The following is a 19,539-nucleotide window of genomic DNA, read 5'->3' as shown; positions in this document are numbered from 1 at the left end:
ATGTTTTTTCTCAAGGCCTGGATTGTGTTCCCACATTCCTGCTGTCACGTGGATGTCCTGTACCCCGGGCACGTGGGGTTGGGGAGCCTGTTTTGGGCACCTCTTAATCTGCTGTGATTTTCCCACAGGGCTAAGGTGGGATAAGCAGCAGCTTTGCAGGTCACTGAGGTCACCTGCGCTTGTCCATCCCAAGGAAAAGTGCCACAGCCTTGGCTTGAAGGGTTTTGGGAAGGACTCACCCTTCTATTCCCCCCCCATACAGGGGGTCACAGGGCTAGAAGGAGCATCTCGATCAGGGAATTAATTGCTGGGGAGCAACACCCCAGTCTGCCACCCACTCACCCCACCTTTCACCCTCATCCCACGAGCCAATATCCCTCCAGAACAAACCCCTCTCCTCATGGGAGCCCCTACCCCGGCAAAACCCTAAGACAAGTGGCTGCCCGGCTGCTGAGTGGCCTTGGCAACATATTGAACCCACTTACAGTGAGCTGGACCTCGCGTTTTCACAGATGCTGGGCAAGCACTGAGGCCTGGGGTGGACCTGTGCTCCTGGAGAGAGGCAGGAAGGAGGCAACGAGGTGGGTGGCTATTTGCTGGGGGATTAGGGGCCATAGCGTGGCCGTGGGGGCAGCGCTCGGGGAGTGGCATCACTGGGACGCAGCATCCCCCTGCCTGCCTGGAGCACGGGGGCTGGCTGAGATGGGCTCAGCCCCGCTGAGGGGACGTACAGGCCCCGTGGGGGATGTCCCCAGGCTGCTCCACAGGGGACATCAGCGGGATGTGTCCGGGATGCGCCCAAGACGCTCCCCTGAGGGCAGCACCCCGCTCCCGGCCACAGGCGCCTGGACCGGCCACAGCCGCCGGGAGGCGAGCGCTGGCCCTTTTCCACGGGAAACCAAACTCAGCCACACAGTTTCTTGACGCCAGCTCGGAGGTGGCGTTTGGCACTCCAAGGGCAGCCAGAGTCCCAGTTGCTGGCAGCTTTGGTCTGAGGGGAAATCCTGCGGGACCCCCCGCCCCTACCGCCCTCCGTGAGGGCAGCCCGGCCGCACACAGCCCCGCCCCGGGGCGCCCCCTACAGCAGCGCCGAGTGCGCTGCGCCAGGCTCTGTCCAATCAGAGGCGGCGCCGCGCTGTCCCCGCCGCCCCTCTCCGCCAATCGGAAGCCGCGGAGGGCGGGACCGGGGAAAGCGGGACACCACACCGGAAGTGTGCGCCGGACGCAACTTTTCCCCCTATTCCGCCCTCAGTCCCGCCCCCGCCCCTTCCGCGTTCCGATAGGCTACGCCTGCTGTCTGTGAGACTTCCTGAAAGCTGATTGGGCAGCCGGTGCTGCGCGTCCCGCCTACATCCGGGTCCCCGAGGCGCGGTAGCGGCGGTGCGGGGCCGCCATTGTGGTGGGGGAGCGCGGGGGCTGCGGCTACCGGTGAGGGCGAACGGGGAGCGGCGGGCCCAGGCTGGGCCCGAGGCGGGCGGGAGTGGCGAGGGAGCGATCGGCGGCGGCCTTGTCGTGGTCCCGTACCTCGCCCTGAGCCCCTCTGCACCCTCTCCGCAGGTGCGTCGCCATGGCCGCCGTGTTCCCGTACCGCGGCGGCTGCGCCCCGGTGCCCAACCCGCTGGCGCCGCTGCCCGATTACATGTCCGAGGAGAAGCTGCAGGAGAAAGGTGGGTACGGCCCCGGACACCCCAGGTCCTCCGCGGGGGACAAGGCCTGACCCGCCGCCTCTGTGTCCCCGCAGCCCGCAAGTGGCAGCAGCTGCAGGCCAAGCGCTATGCGGAGAAGAGGAAATTCGGGTTCGTGGACGCGCAGAAGGAGGACATGCCCCCTGAGCATGTCCGCAAAATCATCCGCGACCACGGCGACATGACCAATAGGAAGTTCCGGCACGACAAGCGCGTCTACCTGGGGTAAGGGACCCCCGGTGTGTGACAGAGGGGGAGGTCCGGGGATCCGCCTCTGCTGCCTTGGTAGTTGTTGAAGTGGATCAGCAAAAGGAGTTGTTGCTTTGAATTTATGAGAAGAAACATTACCCTGCATAACACATTGGTTTAAAAGAAGTTGGAGAGAGTATTAAATAGCCAACATATGTTTTTTGCAAGATTGAAAAGCATCCTGAGTGCTTCTTGGCTGTTCAGGTGCAGAGATCTGTCTAATGCACATCATGGTCTGTTGCACTAACTTACCATTACCCATAAAAATTTCAAAAAACCCACTTAAAACTTCAATTTTTGTTTGTAACATTTATGAGAGCTAAATCAGTAGAAAACCTTTTGCTAGTACAAAGGTAGAGTGGGGAGTTCACGGATTTGCCTTTTGAACAGGTCAGATGAGCAGCTTGCAGGAGGGAAAACTGGGAGGTAGTTGGGCTTGTGGCAGGTGGATGGCTGTTCTTGAGATCCATTCCAGCGTGGTTTCCCTTGATTTGTGGTTGCAGTGCTCTGAAGTACATGCCTCATGCTGTGCTGAAGCTCCTGGAGAACATGCCCATGCCCTGGGAGCAAATCCGAGACGTTCCTGTCCTGTACCACATCACCGGCGCCATCTCCTTTGTCAACGAGATCCCCTGGGTCATCGAGCCTGTCTACATTGCCCAGTGGGGGTAGGTGCCTTCTGCTTCATCCAGGTGGGACAAAGCCTTGTGCATACACCATAAAATCCGTGTTTAATGTTCCGCTGATTTCCTGCAGGTCCATGTGGATTATGATGAGGCGGGAGAAGAGGGACAGGCGTCACTTCAAGAGGATGAGATTCCCCCCATTTGATGATGAAGAGCCCCCTCTGGATTATGCTGATAACATCCTGGATGTGGAGCCCCTGGAAGCCATTCAGCTGGAGCTGGATCCAGAGGAGGATGCCCCTGTGCTGGACTGGTTCTATGACCACCAGCCTCTGAAGGACAATAGGAAGTACGTGGCTGTGGTAGCACAATTTACTGGGAAAGGGAAGAAAACAAACCACGTATGGATTACCTGTACAGAGCAGTGTGTAACCTTTGTGTGATGTTGGTGAGGAGAGAAAAACCTTCCCTCAAGGGTGGGAAGGAGAACCTGAGTGTTGTAAAGCTGCATCTTTGCCTGCAGATTGCTCAGAGGAGCTGTGGCTGGCCCATCCCTGGAGGTGTTCAAGGCCTGGTTGGATGGGGCTCTGAGCAACCTGGGATAGTGGAAGGTGGAAGGGTTGGAACAAGATGAGCTTTAAGGTTCCTTCCAACCCAAACCATTCTGGGATTCTATGATTCAGCATCCAGCAAGGTCTCTCTGTCCTGGAGGGCTGTTAAAACTGATGTTTCTGGCCATGCTGTAAAGCTGAGAGCCTGGATTGTCTAGTTGGAATTTGAAACTGATATTTGCTAAAGGTGCACAGATCTTCTGTGTCACTTTGGACACAGAGGAGGAGAGGAACTGGAGCAGTCAGCATTTTCTGGGCAGGAGGAGTCCAGAAGTGGTCTCTTAACAGTGCTGCAGCCTTTCTTTCAGCCTAGAGGCGCCCACGTGTTACCTGTCCTTGATAAATGACAGGTGGCAAAAGGCGTTTGGTTATTTCTGGTCCTTTGCTTGTGCTGTGGCTGTGTCTGGAGTGTCCATGCTCTGTCCTTCCCAGGTATGTCAATGGCTCCACGTACCAGCGCTGGCAGTTCACCCTCCCCATGATGTCCACCCTGTACCGCCTGGCCAACCAGCTGCTCACTGACCTGGTGGATGACAACTACTTCTACCTGTTCGACCTCAAAGCCTTCTTCACTTCCAAGGCACTGAACATGGCCATTCCTGGAGGTCCCAAGTTTGAGCCCCTTGTCAGAGACATCAATCTTCAGTAAGTGTTGGGTTTAGGAGAGAGATCAGTGGTTATCTAGGAAAGGGCTGATGGTATGTTTTCAGTCACAAGTGTTCATCTCTCTCACCCTGAATGCTTGCATAACAATTTCTTGTCTCATTTAAGGGATGAAGACTGGAATGAATTTAATGACATCAACAAAATTATCATCAGGCAGCCCATCAGGACAGAGTACAAAATTGCTTTCCCGTACCTGTACAACAACCTGCCACACCATGTCCACCTCACCTGGTAAGTGCAGCAGCCTCCAGAGCCAGGAGAGGAGGGAAAGGCTGTCAGAGGCTCTAATGCAAATTTTTTATTGTAGGTACCATACTCCAAATGTTGTTTTCATTAAAACAGAAGATCCTGATCTCCCAGCTTTTTACTTCGATCCTCTGATCAACCCCATTTCACACAGACATTCTGTCAAGGTGAGTCACTGGGTTTACTGTGATAAACCCTATGTGTGGGAGTAGGGGGCTTTAGTCTCTTGGTTCTGATAGCAGCACACAAGCATAGATATTTCAGGAGAAGGCACAAGCCCTTTGACAAAATACCCCACCGTTGTCATTTTAGTCTTTTTCTATTTCTGGAGTTGCACAAAGTCATTTCCTTTGGCTTCTGTAGGATCAAGCTCAATGTCTGATTAACAGTGTTAGGGTCTTCTGACAGATTATTTATCTTTCTGGTTGCCCTTGGTGTGTTCATGGAACTGGTATCTCTGAAGTTCCCTCTGTAACACCTAACTCGGGCTTTAGTAGCCACAGTTTGCCTTGTTGAGTGCTTTTTGCTTCTCTCATGCTCAGTACAGCCACACTTCTTCCATGAGAGCAAAGAGAAGGCTTTTTTTACTTGCTTAACTCAGAAAACTGAGCTGAAGCAACCAGGAAACACCTTGTGTGGTGCTTCTGTATTTCAGAGCCAGGAACCACTGCCTGATGACGATGAAGAGTTTGAGTTGCCAGAGTTTGTGGAACCTTTCCTGAAGGATACCCCTCTCTACACTGATAACACAGCCAATGGCATTGCCTTGCTGTGGGCCCCACGACCCTTCAATTTGAGGTCTGGCAGGACCCGGAGAGCTCTTGACATCCCACTGGTGAAGAACTGGTGAGTTCTGTCCTGGGTTCAGGGCTGATCTAGTGGTCATGGCATTATCACCTTGTTACAATGAAAATGAAATAAAGACATCATGGTGACTAGCTTCTAGAGATTTTAGGAGAATTTCTGGAGACTTTCCTCTGAGGAATGTGAGTTAGCTGAGGCATTGGAGTGTGGTTTATCCATAGGTACCGCGAGCACTGCCCGGCAGGACAGCCAGTCAAGGTGAGAGTCTCCTACCAGAAGCTCTTGAAATACTATGTCCTGAATGCCCTCAAACACAGACCTCCCAAGGCCCAGAAGAAGAGGTGAGTGGGGTCTGTTCAGTGGGGGAGCTGCTGATCTGTGTAGGGGATTGAGCTGATTGTGGTCTCTGCTCTCTCCAGGTACCTGTTCCGCTCCTTCAAGGCTACCAAGTTTTTCCAGTCAACCAAGCTGGACTGGGTGGAAGTTGGCCTGCAGGTGTGTCGCCAGGGCTACAACATGCTGAACTTGCTGATCCACAGAAAGAACCTGAATTACCTTCACTTGGATTACAACTTCAACCTGAAGCCCGTGAAGACCCTCACCACTAAGGTATCAGTCCGTGTGCTGTAGTACACAAGAGCAGAGTTTACCTGAAGGTCATTGTGTAGCCAGTGAAGAAAGAGAGGCCACAGTGCCTCAGCTGCTCAGTTGCTGTACAGACTCATCAAATTGGAGTTGTTTCATTCTTCTGTGACATTGTTACATAAATTCTGAATATTTTGTCTTATTCAGGAAAGAAAAAAATCCCGTTTTGGGAACGCTTTCCATCTGTGCCGAGAGGTCCTGCGGCTGACTAAGCTGGTGGTGGACAGCCACGTCCAGTACAGACTGGGAAATGTGGATGCATTTCAGGTAGGCTCTTTTCATTTTGTGGTTTGTTTGTTTTTAATGTGGTGAGAGGAAGTTGAGAAGAGAATTGGCATATTTTCTATGGAAAATAGCATCTGTGGGATGCACAAAGACTAAATGTTGCAGCATTGTCTGAAATTCTGCTTTTATATTACTTTATAAGAATTGATCATTGTCTGAGCCAGCATTAGGAGCTTTGTGTGGCCTGATATGCTCTGTCCAATAAACCTGGCTGCTGGAGGTGATGTCTGAGGTGTTGATTGTTACCACTGACTGTGTTCCATGTCTCAGCTGGCAGATGGCCTGCAGTACATCTTTGCCCACGTGGGTCAGCTCACGGGGATGTACCGGTACAAATACAAACTGATGAGGCAGATTCGAATGTGCAAGGACCTGAAACATCTCATCTACTACAGGTTTAACACAGTAAGTTCCACCTTTCCATGTGATACTGACCCTGTGTAAACTGAGGAACAAGGGAGGGATTCTGAAGTGTCAATAAATAACCTGATCTTACCACGTCTCTGTTCTTCCAGGGGCCTGTGGGCAAAGGTCCTGGCTGTGGTTTCTGGGCTCCAGGCTGGAGAGTGTGGCTGTTCTTCATGAGGGGCATCACCCCGCTGCTGGAACGCTGGCTGGGGAATCTGCTGGCCAGGCAGTTTGAAGGTCAGCACCCTGTAAATCCTGCATGTGGGAGGAGTGTGTGGTAAAGATTAATACTGTTTGCTTGCCAGCCACTTTTCTGTTTACACTGGTGGTCTTTATCCATGCTCCATGCCAGTGCTAAGAGCTATTGACCAGTTTAGAGCTCTTACAAGTTCTGTGCCCCCAGAATAGATTCTGAGTGGAAGTGGGATTCCCTGCTCCACAGCTACTTAATCATCTACTCCAGAGTCTTGGCAGTGTAATTTCTCCAGACATCCTGCACCTCCATGCACTCCTGAATTAGGAAGAAGGAGAATCACTGCCCAGTGGTGTCAGAATTCCTGAAGGACTTTGCTTTTTCCAGGCCGTCACTCGAAGGGTGTCGCAAAGACTGTCACGAAGCAGCGCGTGGAGTCTCACTTCGACCTGGAGCTCAGGGCAGCTGTGATGCATGACATCCTGGACATGATGCCAGAAGGGATCAAACAGAACAAAGCCAGAACCATCCTGCAGCACCTGAGCGAGGCTTGGCGGTGCTGGAAGGCCAATATTCCCTGGAAGGTAAATCTCTCACTTGGCCTTTGGGTTCAATTTTAACATCTCCCAAGTGGAACTGCTCGCAGGGAGGTTGCCACTACTGCTTCCCTCAAGTTCCTGTCCCTCCCCAGGTGCCAGGGCTGCCAACTCCTATTGAGAACATGATCCTGAGGTACGTGAAGGCCAAAGCTGACTGGTGGACAAACACAGCTCACTACAACCGGGAGCGGATCCGCCGGGGAGCCACTGTCGACAAAACCGTCTGTAAGAAGAACCTGGGCAGGCTGACCAGACTCTACCTGAAAGCTGAGCAGGAACGGCAGCATAACTACCTAAAGGTACTTCTGTCCTCCCTGAAATTGCCCAAATTAATGCTGTTTTTGTAGGAAAGCTTTCACTGATTAATTCTGGTGGTGTGGTTCTGCAGGATGGGCCTTACATCACAGCAGAAGAGGCCGTTGCTGTGTACACAACCACAGTGCACTGGCTGGAGAGCAGGAGGTTCTCCCCCATTCCCTTCCCCCCACTGTCCTACAAGCACGACACCAAGTTGCTGATCTTAGCCCTGGAGAGGCTGAAGGAAGCTTACAGGTAAGCAGTGGGAAATGATCTTGATCTTCAGGGGCACTGGGAAAGGTTTCTGTTTTGTTAGCTGTTATTCCTGGGACTGAGTATGGTGTAAAATTTATCCTGATGATCTGATAAAGCCTGTTGTTTGTACTGCCAACTTAACTGGGAGTTCTTACTGACTCTGCCACTTGGGCAAAACCACTGCCATGCTTCTAAGTTTGGGGATGTGGATTGTGAAGAATTACAGGTTGAACATCATCATTCATCAGTTTAATGCAGTTAAATGGCCATTAGGCTGTTCCTGTGCAGGCGCTGAGCTGTTCTCCCTTGTTTTCAGTGTGAAGTCACGCCTGAATCAGTCACAGAGAGAGGAGCTGGGCTTGATTGAGCAGGCTTATGATAATCCCCACGAAGCTCTGTCCAGAATCAAACGACATCTGTTGACTCAGAGAGCCTTCAAGGAGGTGAGTGAAAGCCTGGTGAAAGCCCAGCCATGTTATGCTGCATTCAGAAGCTGAGTGGCACAAAAACTTGGGTATTTCCTCTTAACTATCAGCCTCAGTTTTTCCCCCTCTTTTTTTTTTTTTTTTTTAAGGTGGGAATCGAGTTCATGGATCTCTACAGCCACTTGGTCCCTGTTTATGACGTTGAGCCCCTGGAGAAGATCACAGATGCTTATCTGGATCAGTACTTGTGGTATGAGGCTGATAAGCGAAGACTCTTCCCTCCTTGGATCAAACCTGCTGACACTGAACCACCCCCACTGCTGGTGTACAAGTGGTGCCAAGGTCAGTGGGCTCTTGGATTCCGTGCAGAAATGATTTTTCCTATGGGGGAACTTGTGTCCTATGAGTCCCCTTGGGAGCTGAATTTTTATCTTTGCAATTTGCAGTCAATAATTGCAATCAGAGATGTATTTTGTAGGTTAATCCATACTTATATACTGGAGGAGGACAACTTGCACAGCATTTACAGTTGATTACATAGTTTTCCTCCTGTTTCTGGATAGACTGGAAGATCTAGAGCCTGAAAAATCAAGCATTACAGGACCTGTGTTGAGTTTCTGTACCCAGGGGCTGTTTCTGTGCTCTGATGTGTCAGATAACAGAACATTGTTTGTTCCCTCAGGCATTAATAACCTGCAGGATGTTTGGGAAACGAGTGAAGGGGAGTGCAACGTGATGCTGGAATCTCGGTTTGAGAAGATGTATGAGAAGATTGACCTGACCTTACTCAACAGGCTGCTGCGTCTCATCGTTGATCACAACATTGCTGACTACATGACAGCCAAGAACAACGTGGTGATCAACTACAAGGTGATGGTTGTTGTCAGGAAAGGGGGTTTGTAGTAAAAGGGACTCGTGGGGGAGGAGGTTTTGGACCCATGGCAAAGAAAGAACACAAGACTTGCCAGGGAAAAGTAATGGGGGAGTAAAAAAACCCCTTCTGGGTCCTGCTAAAGAACAGCTGCTCAGGTGAAAGGTTTCTGATGTGTTGTGATGTGTTTTCTCACAATTCTCCTTCATCTCCTCAGGACATGAATCACACAAACTCCTATGGGATTATTCGTGGGCTGCAGTTTGCTTCCTTCATTGTCCAGTACTATGGGCTTGTGATGGACCTGCTGGTGCTGGGCCTGCACCGGGCCAGTGAAATGGCTGGGCCTCCCCAGATGCCAAATGACTTCCTCAGCTTCCAGGACATTGCCACGGAGGTGGCCCATCCCATTCGCCTCTTCTGCAGATACATTGACAGGATTCACATCTTCTTCAGGTGAGATTTCTGGGGCCCTGCTTTCCTCAGGTGAACACAAAGGCAAGGGAGAATTAGTGTGCTCCTGCTCCTGGGTTTTGTTCCCTTTGCTACTGAAGATCAGGAGTATTTGAATTGACAGACTTCCCTGGATAACTGGATGTCCACATGTCTCCTCTTGCTTTCTCAGTTTGCTTTTCTGCAGCTTCACTGTGTCAATAGAAACACAATAATGTCAAGATCTCAATTGTTTAGGAATTTGGTAAATTAGAGACTGGTAAAATAAGCCTTTCTGTCTTTTCATGGAAAGATAACGCAAACCCTGAGTTGCTCTGTGCTAATGAAATTCCCCCATTCATTGTGAAGATACAAAAATGGGATAGTTACTTTCAAACAGGCTGACAAACAGCTTTTCCTAATTAAATCCTTACCTTTCTGGCTAGACTGGTGTTGATAGGTCAATCATGTAATTCCAAATCCTTTTTTATGCGTTTCCAGGTTTACAGCTGACGAGGCAAGAGACCTGATTCAGCGGTACCTGACAGAGCACCCAGACCCCAACAACGAGAACATTGTGGGCTACAACAACAAGAAGTGCTGGCCCCGGGATGCTCGGATGCGCCTCATGAAGCACGACGTGAACCTGTAAGTGCTGCAGCTGGGAAAGAAGAAGAATAGGAAAAAGGGGGAAATCAGTTGTTGTTAAAAAGCTGTTGGAGACTGATAGGTGCTCAGGATGTGAGAAGTGAGCGGTCTATGCTGAAACCCTGAGAAATTAGAGAAGCTCTGAGAACTTACCCAATTGTTACTTGGGCAAATTATTAAGTGTCACTGTGCACATCTTGTTTTCCAGTGGCCGTGCTGTGTTCTGGGATATCAAGAACCGTTTGCCCCGCTCAGTGACCACGGTGCAGTGGGAGAACAGCTTTGTGTCCGTGTACAGCAAGGACAACCCCAACCTGCTGTTCAACATGTGCGGCTTCGAGTGCCGCATCCTGCCCAAGTGCCGCACCAGCTACGAGGAGTTCACCCACAAGGACGGGGTCTGGAACCTGCAGAACGAGGTGGGCTGGGAGAGCAATCCCTGGATGGGATTCCCATGTATTGGAGAGGGGCTCCCAGGAGGGAACTGATGGGCCTGTGCTCTCTAGGTCACCAAGGAGCGCACGGCTCAGTGCTTCCTGCGGGTGGATGACGAGTCTATGCAGAGGTTTCACAACAGAGTGAGGCAGATCCTCATGGCCTCTGGCTCCACAACCTTCACTAAGGTAAGGGGGGAGGAAGATTTCTGACAGAGCTTTCTGCAGATGCTTGGGGAGTGGTCTGGGAGCTGATCCTTTCTTTTTCTTTCTAGATTGTCAATAAATGGAATACAGCTCTGATTGGCTTGATGACTTATTTTCGGGAAGCTGTTGTAAATACTCAGGAGCTGCTTGATTTGCTGGTGAAGTGTGAGAATAAAATCCAGACTCGGATCAAGATTGGCCTGAATTCCAAAATGCCCAGCCGTTTTCCTCCTGTGGTGTTCTACACCCCTAAGGAGCTTGGGGGGCTGGGCATGCTCTCCATGGGCCACGTTCTCATCCCTCAGTCTGACCTGAGGTGAGTTGTCCTGCTCTAATTCCTGCTCTAATTGCTGCATGTTCTCTTAGCTGCTCTTTCCCCTAAAAATATTCCAAGAGTGCTAAACCATGCCATGGTACAGAGCTGTGTTGCCTTTACAGTAACTCATGGCAGTGATCAGAGAAGTCCCAATTCCTCCTACCTCATTCTTGTGTCTCTTTGCTCCAGGTGGTCCAAGCAGACAGATGTTGGCATCACTCACTTCCGCTCGGGAATGAGTCATGAGGAGGACCAGCTCATCCCAAATCTGTATCGTTACATCCAGCCATGGGAGAGTGAATTCATTGACTCTCAGAGGGTGTGGGCAGAGTATGCCCTGAAGCGACAAGAGGCTATAGCCCAGAACAGGTGTGTGTCCGTGTATGGGAGGACAGGCAGCAGTGGGAAGTTTTATGCTGTCTGGGGGTTTTGGAGACCTTGCTGACCCTGTGGTACCTGCAAAGCTGCTCTCTTACCTCTGGAGGAGGTGAGGACTCTGCAGGCAGAAAGTGCCACCCTTAAGGGAAAATGGTATGGCCATCAGGAGAAGCTGATACCAGACCCATTTGCAGTTCTGTGCACTTCCAAGGGCTTTTTCTTTTGCTTGTTTGGTATCATCGGGTTCACAGTGATGACAGCAAACACTTTGCTGGTGTTTGGCATTTTAGAGTGTCCCCTGAGCTCTGTGTCATTTCTGTGATCTCATCAGCTGAACTACTCAGTAATGCAGTGCTGTAAATTGAGAGGTAACAAAGTGTGGGGATTTTTTTTCTTCAGGCGTCTGACGCTGGAGGATCTGGAGGACTCGTGGGACAGGGGGATTCCTCGTATTAACACCCTTTTCCAGAAGGACCGGCATACTCTGGCTTATGATAAAGGATGGAGAGTCAGGACTGACTTCAAACAGTATCAGGTACTGACTGGTACTTCCACTTTTGAAGCATTTTGATAGATTGCAGTGTATTGGGGAAAATCACAGTTAGTGCAACTGCATATTAAGGAGAGAGAAAAAAAAATGGTCTCAAAGCAAGCATTCCAAAACAGTAAGTTTTAATAACACTGGGAAAATATATTTAAATCCTCTAGTGATAGCTCTGTAGAAGGCCAGTCCCTAAAAGACAAAAACATCACCTGAGATTCCACCCATTGTGAATTGTGCAGTAGTACTGACAGAACTCGTGTTGTAGATGAGCTGTGTGCCCCGGCACTGAGGGCATGAGGCTTTTCACCTGTTCACTGACATCATCATGATGTTGGTTCCCACAATTAGTGCAGCCAGGTGAATGATCTGCTCGCTGTTGTCTCCAGGTGCTGAAGCAGAACCCGTTCTGGTGGACGCACCAGCGCCACGATGGCAAACTCTGGAACCTGAACAATTACCGCACAGACATGATCCAGGCTCTGGGCGGGGTGGAAGGGATCTTGGAGCACACTCTCTTCAAGGGCACCTACTTCCCCACGTGGGAGGGTCTCTTCTGGTAAGAGGAACTTTAATGTGGGCCCTGGGCTCAGGCTGTGCTGATTCTGTTGAGTTTCTGCTGTTGAGTTTTCAGTGGTCACTTGAGAACGTTGTGTAGTTCAGTTGTGAGGGCACCTGGGAGGGAGCTACAGCTGAACTTCTTGCAAATCCACGGAAATTTCTTGGCATGAAGCAACCCTCCTGGCTCCTGGCTGATTCCTGTCTCTGTTACAAGTGACACATGGCAGCAGAGGTGAGGGACATCTCATGCAGTTGATGGTCTGCCCTTTCTAGGGAGAAGGCCAGTGGCTTTGAGGAATCCATGAAGTGGAAGAAGCTGACAAATGCCCAGAGATCGGGTTTGAACCAAATTCCAAACAGAAGATTCACTCTCTGGTGGTCTCCTACCATTAACAGAGCCAATGTAAGTACCTGGCGTTTGTCCCTCTGGGAGCAGACACCACTTTTCCACTGAGATGAGAGCAGTTAATTGATCCAATTAATTCTCAGAACATCTCTTACAGAGGTACTAAACCTCCTTAACAGGAGATGCTCCATTTTTTAAACTTCCTCAGTCGTGCTGTTGTGTGTTCTCACAGCTGCTTTTCCTTTGCAGGTGTATGTTGGGTTCCAGGTGCAGCTGGATTTGACAGGGATCTTCATGCACGGCAAAATCCCCACGCTGAAGATTTCCCTCATTCAGATTTTCCGAGCTCACTTGTGGCAGAAGATCCACGAGAGCATTGTCATGGATTTGTGTCAGGTGAGCAGTGTTGGCTTGGTTTGTTTCTGTGCCCTTTTGGAGCAGGATCAGTCGCCCTCCAGCAATTTGGCAGAGAAAGGGAGGAAATGGGATTTTCCTGGCTGCCTCAGTGTTGAGGATAGATTCCTTATCTGGATTGCTTGAACACAGCTCATCTTTGACTGCCTTTTCCCCAGGTATTTGATCAAGAGCTGGATGCTCTGGAGATTGAGACAGTGCAGAAAGAGACAATCCATCCCAGGAAGTCCTACAAGATGAATTCCTCGTGTGCAGATATCCTTCTCTTTGCTTCCTACAAGTGGAATGTGTCACGTCCATCATTGCTGGCAGATTCCAAGTGAGTTTCCCTTTCCCCTCTCCTCGATATTCCTGCAGAGCAGAGCTGCTGAGCCTGTCGTGCAGAGCCTCTGTGTCTCTTGGGCATCTAGGGTTGGTTTTATCTGGGGACACTGGAGGTTGTGTCCAGCAAAGCACAGGGTTGTTTGGGTGGGTGGTTGCAGCACCTCCCGGCACTGCCTTCTGCAGAACGCCAACGCTGCCTTTGCTCCTGTTCTCTGGGTGAACTTTTCCCTGAGCTCTTGAAGGTTCTTCTGGAAACCCCACAAAGCTGAGCTGGCCCAGGGCCAGAATCTGAAGTGAATTCTCACTGAATCCTCACCAGACAGTCCCTGGGGGAGATGATCCTCGTGACTACACAGCAGTGGACTCACTGCTGCTTTGTTTAAACCTTTGAACAGCCTCTGCCTTCACTGCTGTGTGATGAGAACAGTAGAGTCCCTTTCCAGGGTGGAATGTGGATATGAGCTGGCTGCAGTGTCCATGCTTGGTGACAATTACTGCAGGAGAGTTTTGTGCAGGATGAACTTGTTGTGGCTTGCTTTCTCCTCAGGGATGTGATGGACAGCACCACCACCCAGAAGTATTGGATAGACATCCAGCTGCGCTGGGGCGACTACGATTCCCACGACATCGAGCGCTACGCCAGGGCCAAGTTCCTGGACTACACCACAGACAACATGAGCATCTACCCCTCTCCCACTGGGGTGCTCATCGCCATTGATCTGGCCTACAACCTGCACAGGTGAGAGCTGCACCTTCTGTGCTTTAATTTGTAGGTTTGTAACTGGTGGCTTGTGGGTATTGTCTCAGCACATCTCCAGACCGGGTTGTATTCCAGGCAGGAGGATGAGGGGAGAAGGCAGAAGCTGGAGATGTGCAGTGAGAGGGATAAGGCATCTCAGGTTGCCTAGTTTTGCTCAATAGTAGTGGTTCAGTTCCCCCAGTTCATTAATAATTTGTTACTTAGGATATTTCTGTCAGACTGTTCTTGGAGCTGAAGGACAGGCCTTGTTTCAAGGCCCCTACAAGTGGGGGCAGCTATTTCTCACTGGAAACTAGGGGGAAAGTCAGAAATCAATTCTCCAATGTGTTTGCTAGAGAAGGTACAGCTCTTCTGGGATTCTGTAGCATGTGTGGGCTGTGGCTTCCCACTGAGGAGGTGTAGAGAAAAACCACAGGTGACCAACTCCCAGGGACATTACAGAAGTCACACTGCAGTACAAAGTTGTATTTTCAGCTGGTCAAAAGGAGCCTGACTGCTGCATGGAAAGACTTGTGTGGCTGTTGCCTCTTCAGATCTAATGGTAACAACTTGGTCTTCTGTTTTCCTTCTTCAGTGCTTATGGGAACTGGTTCCCTGGGAGCAAACCTCTGATCCAGCAGGCCATGGCCAAAATCATGAAAGCAAACCCTGCCCTGTATGTGTTGAGGGAACGAATCCGCAAAGGGCTGCAGCTCTACTCCTCGGAGCCCACAGAGCCCTACCTGTCCTCCCAGAACTATGGGGAGCTCTTCTCCAACCAGATCATCTGGTTTGTGGATGACACCAACGTGTACAGAGTCACCATCCACAAGGTGAGGCCAGAGGGCTGTCTCAGGGGAAGGACTGAAAGGGGTGGAGGTTTCCATGCGTGATGGAAAACTGGGAGTCAACACACGGACCCAGATTTTTGCAGTGTGCACAGATCAGCTCTTACATCTCCCACACAGCTCCTGCTCAAGGCACACAGAGTTGGCTGTTGTGTAAAAGTGTGGCTGGGCTCCATTTATCTCCCTGCACTTCTGACTCTCACTTGTTTCCTCAGACTTTTGAAGGGAATTTGACCACAAAACCCATCAACGGAGCCATTTTCATCTTCAATCCCAGAACTGGACAGCTCTTCCTGAAGATCATCCACACATCTGTGTGGGCAGGACAGAAGCGTCTGGGACAGGTAGGGAGGGCCTGGCTGTGCCTTGGGTGTGAGCCAGGGTGGGTCTGACTGCTTGGGACACTCACTTAGCAGAAAACATCACACAGATCTTCATCTTCCTACTCCTTAATGACTTTAGAGCTCCAAAGTCCCGAGTGGTCAGGCAGGCAGGAGTGTGGAACATAAAAGTGGAAGAACACAGGCATTGCTGCTGAAAGGATTTTGAGGCTCTGAGGTGTAAAGGCTCCATATCATCCAGCAGAGCTTGATGAATGGTGCTGTGCTTCCTGTTGCACAAATCACTCTGCACTTGGCTGTACATCCAGTGCAGCAAGAAAACTCAGGTGGCAAATCCAGGGAGGTGGAGTAGCCAGCTGTTTCTTCTGAGCCACTCAGGAGTAAGTGAGCCCCAGGAATGGGAACTGCCCTCTGTGATCAGTAAGGAGGAAATGCTGGGCCTTGTCACTGATCTGCAGCAAGCCATAAATTCCAGTCATAATTTTAGAATTTGGTTTGCGTCCCTCTGGTTCCCAGAGACATGGAGACACTGCTGGAGAGCAGGGGGACATTTCTCTAACCCTGCTGTCTTTCTGTAGCTGGCCAAGTGGAAGACTGCTGAAGAAGTGGCTGCCTTGATCCGATCCCTTCCCGTGGAGGAGCAGCCAAAGCAGATCATAGTGACACGGAAGGGCATGCTGGACCCACTTGAGGTAAGGATGCAGCTCCACGAGGATGTGTAAAATCTGTGGGTGATAACAGGACAGTTCTGTGTCCTGTGATGTTCTGCACTAGTTGTGAGCTAATCCCTCTTGATAAACTCCAGGTGCACTTGCTGGATTTCCCCAATATTGTGATCAAAGGCTCGGAGTTGCAGCTGCCCTTCCAGGCCTGTCTGAAAGTGGAGAAGTTTGGTGATCTCATCCTGAAGGCCACTGAACCCCAGATGGTTCTCTTCAATCTCTATGATGACTGGCTGAAAACAATCTCTTCTTACACAGTAAGCACAGATATGTCTCCTGCATTTTGCTTTGCTGCTGATAAATGAGGCAGGAACCAAGGCCTCAGATATTTCTGATTTGTTGTTTGGGAGCACTTGGCTCTGAATCTGCCTGGATTTTCCTTTAGATGGATTTCACTGGCAGTTCCCATGTGCCCAAACAGAGGAATGCTGTACTAGGGCCTTGTATATTTAATTTTCTTCTTTCTAACTCCATCTTTTTTTCATCTCCAAGGCATTCTCCCGTCTGATCCTGATTCTCCGGGCGCTGCACGTGAATAATGATCGAGCCAAAGTTATCCTGAAGCCAGACAAGACAACCATCACTGAGCCTCACCACATCTGGCCAACCCTGACAGATGAGGAGTGGATCAAGGTGGAGGTGCAGCTGAAGGATCTCATCCTTGCTGACTATGGCAAGAAGAACAAGTAAGCCACTGTGTAGCTGCCATAATCCTGCCAGCCTTTCCTTCCTGCCCTAAGGGCTGTGGCCAAGTGTCAGTGAACTCAGCTTTGTAGGGAATCTAGTTATTATTAATAACTTGCTGGTAAGGCAGATAAAAATGTCTGCACCAAGTCTTGCCTGATCTCAGCATCACATGGTTTGACCCCTCTCGTTTAAAAACTTGTGGGTTTATTTATCATAATGCCCAGAGTGAACGTTCTGAGCTTGTGCCTTGGTGAGAAAGCTCCAGAATGTATTTTGAAATGCCTGACTTGGTGGCTGGGTGGATTTTCTCTTCCAGCGTGAATGTTGCATCCCTGACCCAGTCAGAGATCCGAGACATCATCCTGGGCATGGAGATCTCTGCCCCATCTCAGCAGAGGCAGCAGATTGCAGAAATCGAGAAGCAAACCAAGGAGCAGTCACAGCTGACAGCCACACAGACCCGCACGGTGAACAAACACGGGGATGAAATCATCACCTCCACCACCAGCAACTACGAAACCCAGACTTTCTCCTCCAAGACTGAGTGGAGGGTCAGGTAGGAAGACAGGCAGGGGTGGTGGAAAGGGTTGGAATGCTCAGGGAGGATTTGTGCCCTGTCTGATCGTGGTCTCCTCCTCGCAGAGCAATTTCTGCTGCCAATCTCCACCTGCGGACAAACCACATCTATGTCTCATCAGATGACATAAAGGAGACAGGTTACACCTACATTCTTCCCAAAAATGTGTTGAAGAAGTTCATCTGCATCTCAGATCTGCGGGCCCAGGTGCGTGTGCAGGGAGTTTGTTACAGCTGTGCCCCACTCAAACACACCAGGGGGGAACTCCTGGTGAAGGGCTGGGAACCTGCTGTTGTTTGTCCACATGAATCCCTCTGATGATCTCCTCAGCAATTAAGGAGTTCCCACTCTCACAGTTACACGGAGATTCCTTCTGGCTTTTTAAGGCAGATGTGTGTTTTAGATTGCAGGTTACCTGTATGGAGTGAGCCCTCCAGACAACCCCCAGGTGAAGGAGATCCGGTGCATTGTGATGGTGCCCCAGTGGGGGACACACCAGACCGTGCACCTCCCAGGGCAGCTGCCACAGCACGAGTATCTCAAGGTGAGTTGAGGTTCAGCTTCCAGGGTGGGTGGAAGGTCAGTAACGAGGACCTGAGGTGGTGGGGCAGCTTCTCTTGGTCTTTGGTTTGTTGCAGGACTGAAAGAGCTCAGCCTGAAGCCAAATCTAATTGAGATCAAGTGAGGGGGAAGCCTTTGATCTCTCTATCCTTTTTGCCAGGCTTGAAATGGTCTCATTTTAAGTGGTTTTGATTTTTCTCCAAACCACTCTCTTTTTGTCAGGAAATGGAACCTCTGGGATGGATTCACACCCAACCAAACGAGTCCCCTCAGCTCTCACCACAGGATGTCACCACCCATGCCAAGGTCATGGCTGACAACCCCTCCTGGGATGGGGAGAAGACCATCATCATCACCTGCAGGTGAGGGGCAGGGAGGCTTCTGGTGCCCCTCTCAGGGGTGTGTTGCTGCAGTGCTGGGGAACTCTCAAAATAAAATTGGCAGAAAGGGATTGCTGGTTCATTCCTGCTTTCCCTGCTCTGCCCCAGGTGAGTCTGACTTGCCTCATGTCTTCTCCTTTTCAGTTTCACCCCTGGCTCCTGCACGTTGACAGCCTACAAACTGACCCCGAGCGGGTACGAGTGGGGCCGGCAGAACACGGACAAAGGAAACAATCCCAAGGGTTACCTCCCCTCCCACTACGAGAGGGTGCAGATGCTCCTGTCCGACCGCTTCCTCGGCTTCTTCATGGTCCCCGCACAGGGCTCCTGGAACTACAACTTCATGGGTGAGCTGGCCTGGGAAGGGGAGGGGAAAAGGAGGCAGTGTGGGGAGCCTGGGGAGGAGGGAATAGTTCCTTACCCACTCCAAAGCTTCCTCAGAGCAGCTGGCAGGGATATCAGCACTGTGCCCTGAACTTTCCTTAGTACCAGCACTGGGATGTCAGTTCAATGATTTTTTTGGTGGCAAGAGAGCAAAGTGATAGAGAGGAAAAATAGATGCCATGTCTGTCTGGATTGTAGTGCATGGTCTATCGCCACTGAATAATTAATCCCTGTCAAGCAGAAGAGATAATGGAAAATGCAAGAGAGAAGCTGTTCCCAGTAGGGAGGTCCTGGTATCATGAACACCACGGGCAGCTGGAGAAGGGGTCAGGAAATGAGAGTGACAGAACCCTCAACTAGCACAAAAGGACTGTAAATGTCTTCGGGGGGGGGAAACCTAAAGAGGGATGATTGTGGGTTTGGAACTCTCTCTTCTGGCATGGAAATGATCGTAGGCGAGTGGAGAGCTTTGTTAGGCTCCTGAAGGCTGGAGGAGGCAGTAGCGATGACCCTCTCTCTCTTCCAGGTGTCCGCCACGACCCCAACATGAAGTACGAGCTGCAGCTCGCCAACCCCAAGGAGTTTTACCACGAGGTCCACCGCCCCTCTCACTTCCTCAACTTCGCTCTGCTGCAGGAGGGGGAGGTTTACTCCGCCGACCGCGAGGATCTCTACGCCTAATCCCGCCCCTCTTAGTACTGTTGATATTCAACAGCGTGTTCGTGTGCCCCCCTCCACTGTACCCCGCTCGTCCCCCTCACCCCGCGCGTTGTTGTTTCCCCACTTTCCGCGTTACTCAATAAATTTGTACCAACGGGAGCGCTGCCCGTGAGG

At 50.8% G+C, this 19,539-nt stretch overlaps 1 protein-coding gene across 1 annotated transcript; it reads left to right on the top strand.

Moving 5' to 3' along the window:
- The first annotated feature begins 1,338 nt into the window (after positions 1–1,338).
- On the top strand, positions 1,339–19,524 carry PRPF8 (pre-mRNA processing factor 8). The gene is made up of 43 exons (XM_039562772.1): positions 1,339–1,428; positions 1,558–1,667; positions 1,742–1,910; positions 2,438–2,602; positions 2,691–2,909; positions 3,604–3,816; positions 3,943–4,068; positions 4,145–4,250; positions 4,739–4,929; positions 5,109–5,228; positions 5,307–5,496; positions 5,680–5,799; positions 6,088–6,222; positions 6,333–6,462; positions 6,806–7,002; positions 7,110–7,316; positions 7,406–7,569; positions 7,886–8,012; positions 8,144–8,336; positions 8,677–8,864; positions 9,083–9,321; positions 9,799–9,945; positions 10,154–10,364; positions 10,452–10,568; positions 10,655–10,902; positions 11,092–11,271; positions 11,680–11,815; positions 12,211–12,380; positions 12,656–12,785; positions 12,978–13,124; positions 13,301–13,461; positions 14,014–14,205; positions 14,801–15,038; positions 15,269–15,397; positions 15,973–16,086; positions 16,200–16,373; positions 16,609–16,802; positions 17,120–17,359; positions 17,446–17,587; positions 17,784–17,924; positions 18,164–18,303; positions 18,466–18,668; positions 19,232–19,524. Exons 2-43 carry the CDS (start codon positions 1,568–1,570, stop codon positions 19,384–19,386), a joined length of 7,008 nt encoding a protein of 2,335 aa, XP_039418706.1. The 5' UTR covers positions 1,339–1,428; positions 1,558–1,567; the 3' UTR covers positions 19,387–19,524.
- The last annotated feature ends 15 nt before the right edge of the window (positions 19,525–19,539 follow it).

This window comes from Corvus cornix, chromosome 19 (genome assembly GCF_000738735.6).
Source record: "Corvus cornix cornix isolate S_Up_H32 chromosome 19, ASM73873v5, whole genome shotgun sequence".
Classification (NCBI taxonomy): Eukaryota; Metazoa; Chordata; class Aves; order Passeriformes; family Corvidae; genus Corvus; species Corvus cornix.
Note: the sequence above shows the minus strand (reverse complement) of the source record. Positions and strands in the feature narration are given on the sequence as shown.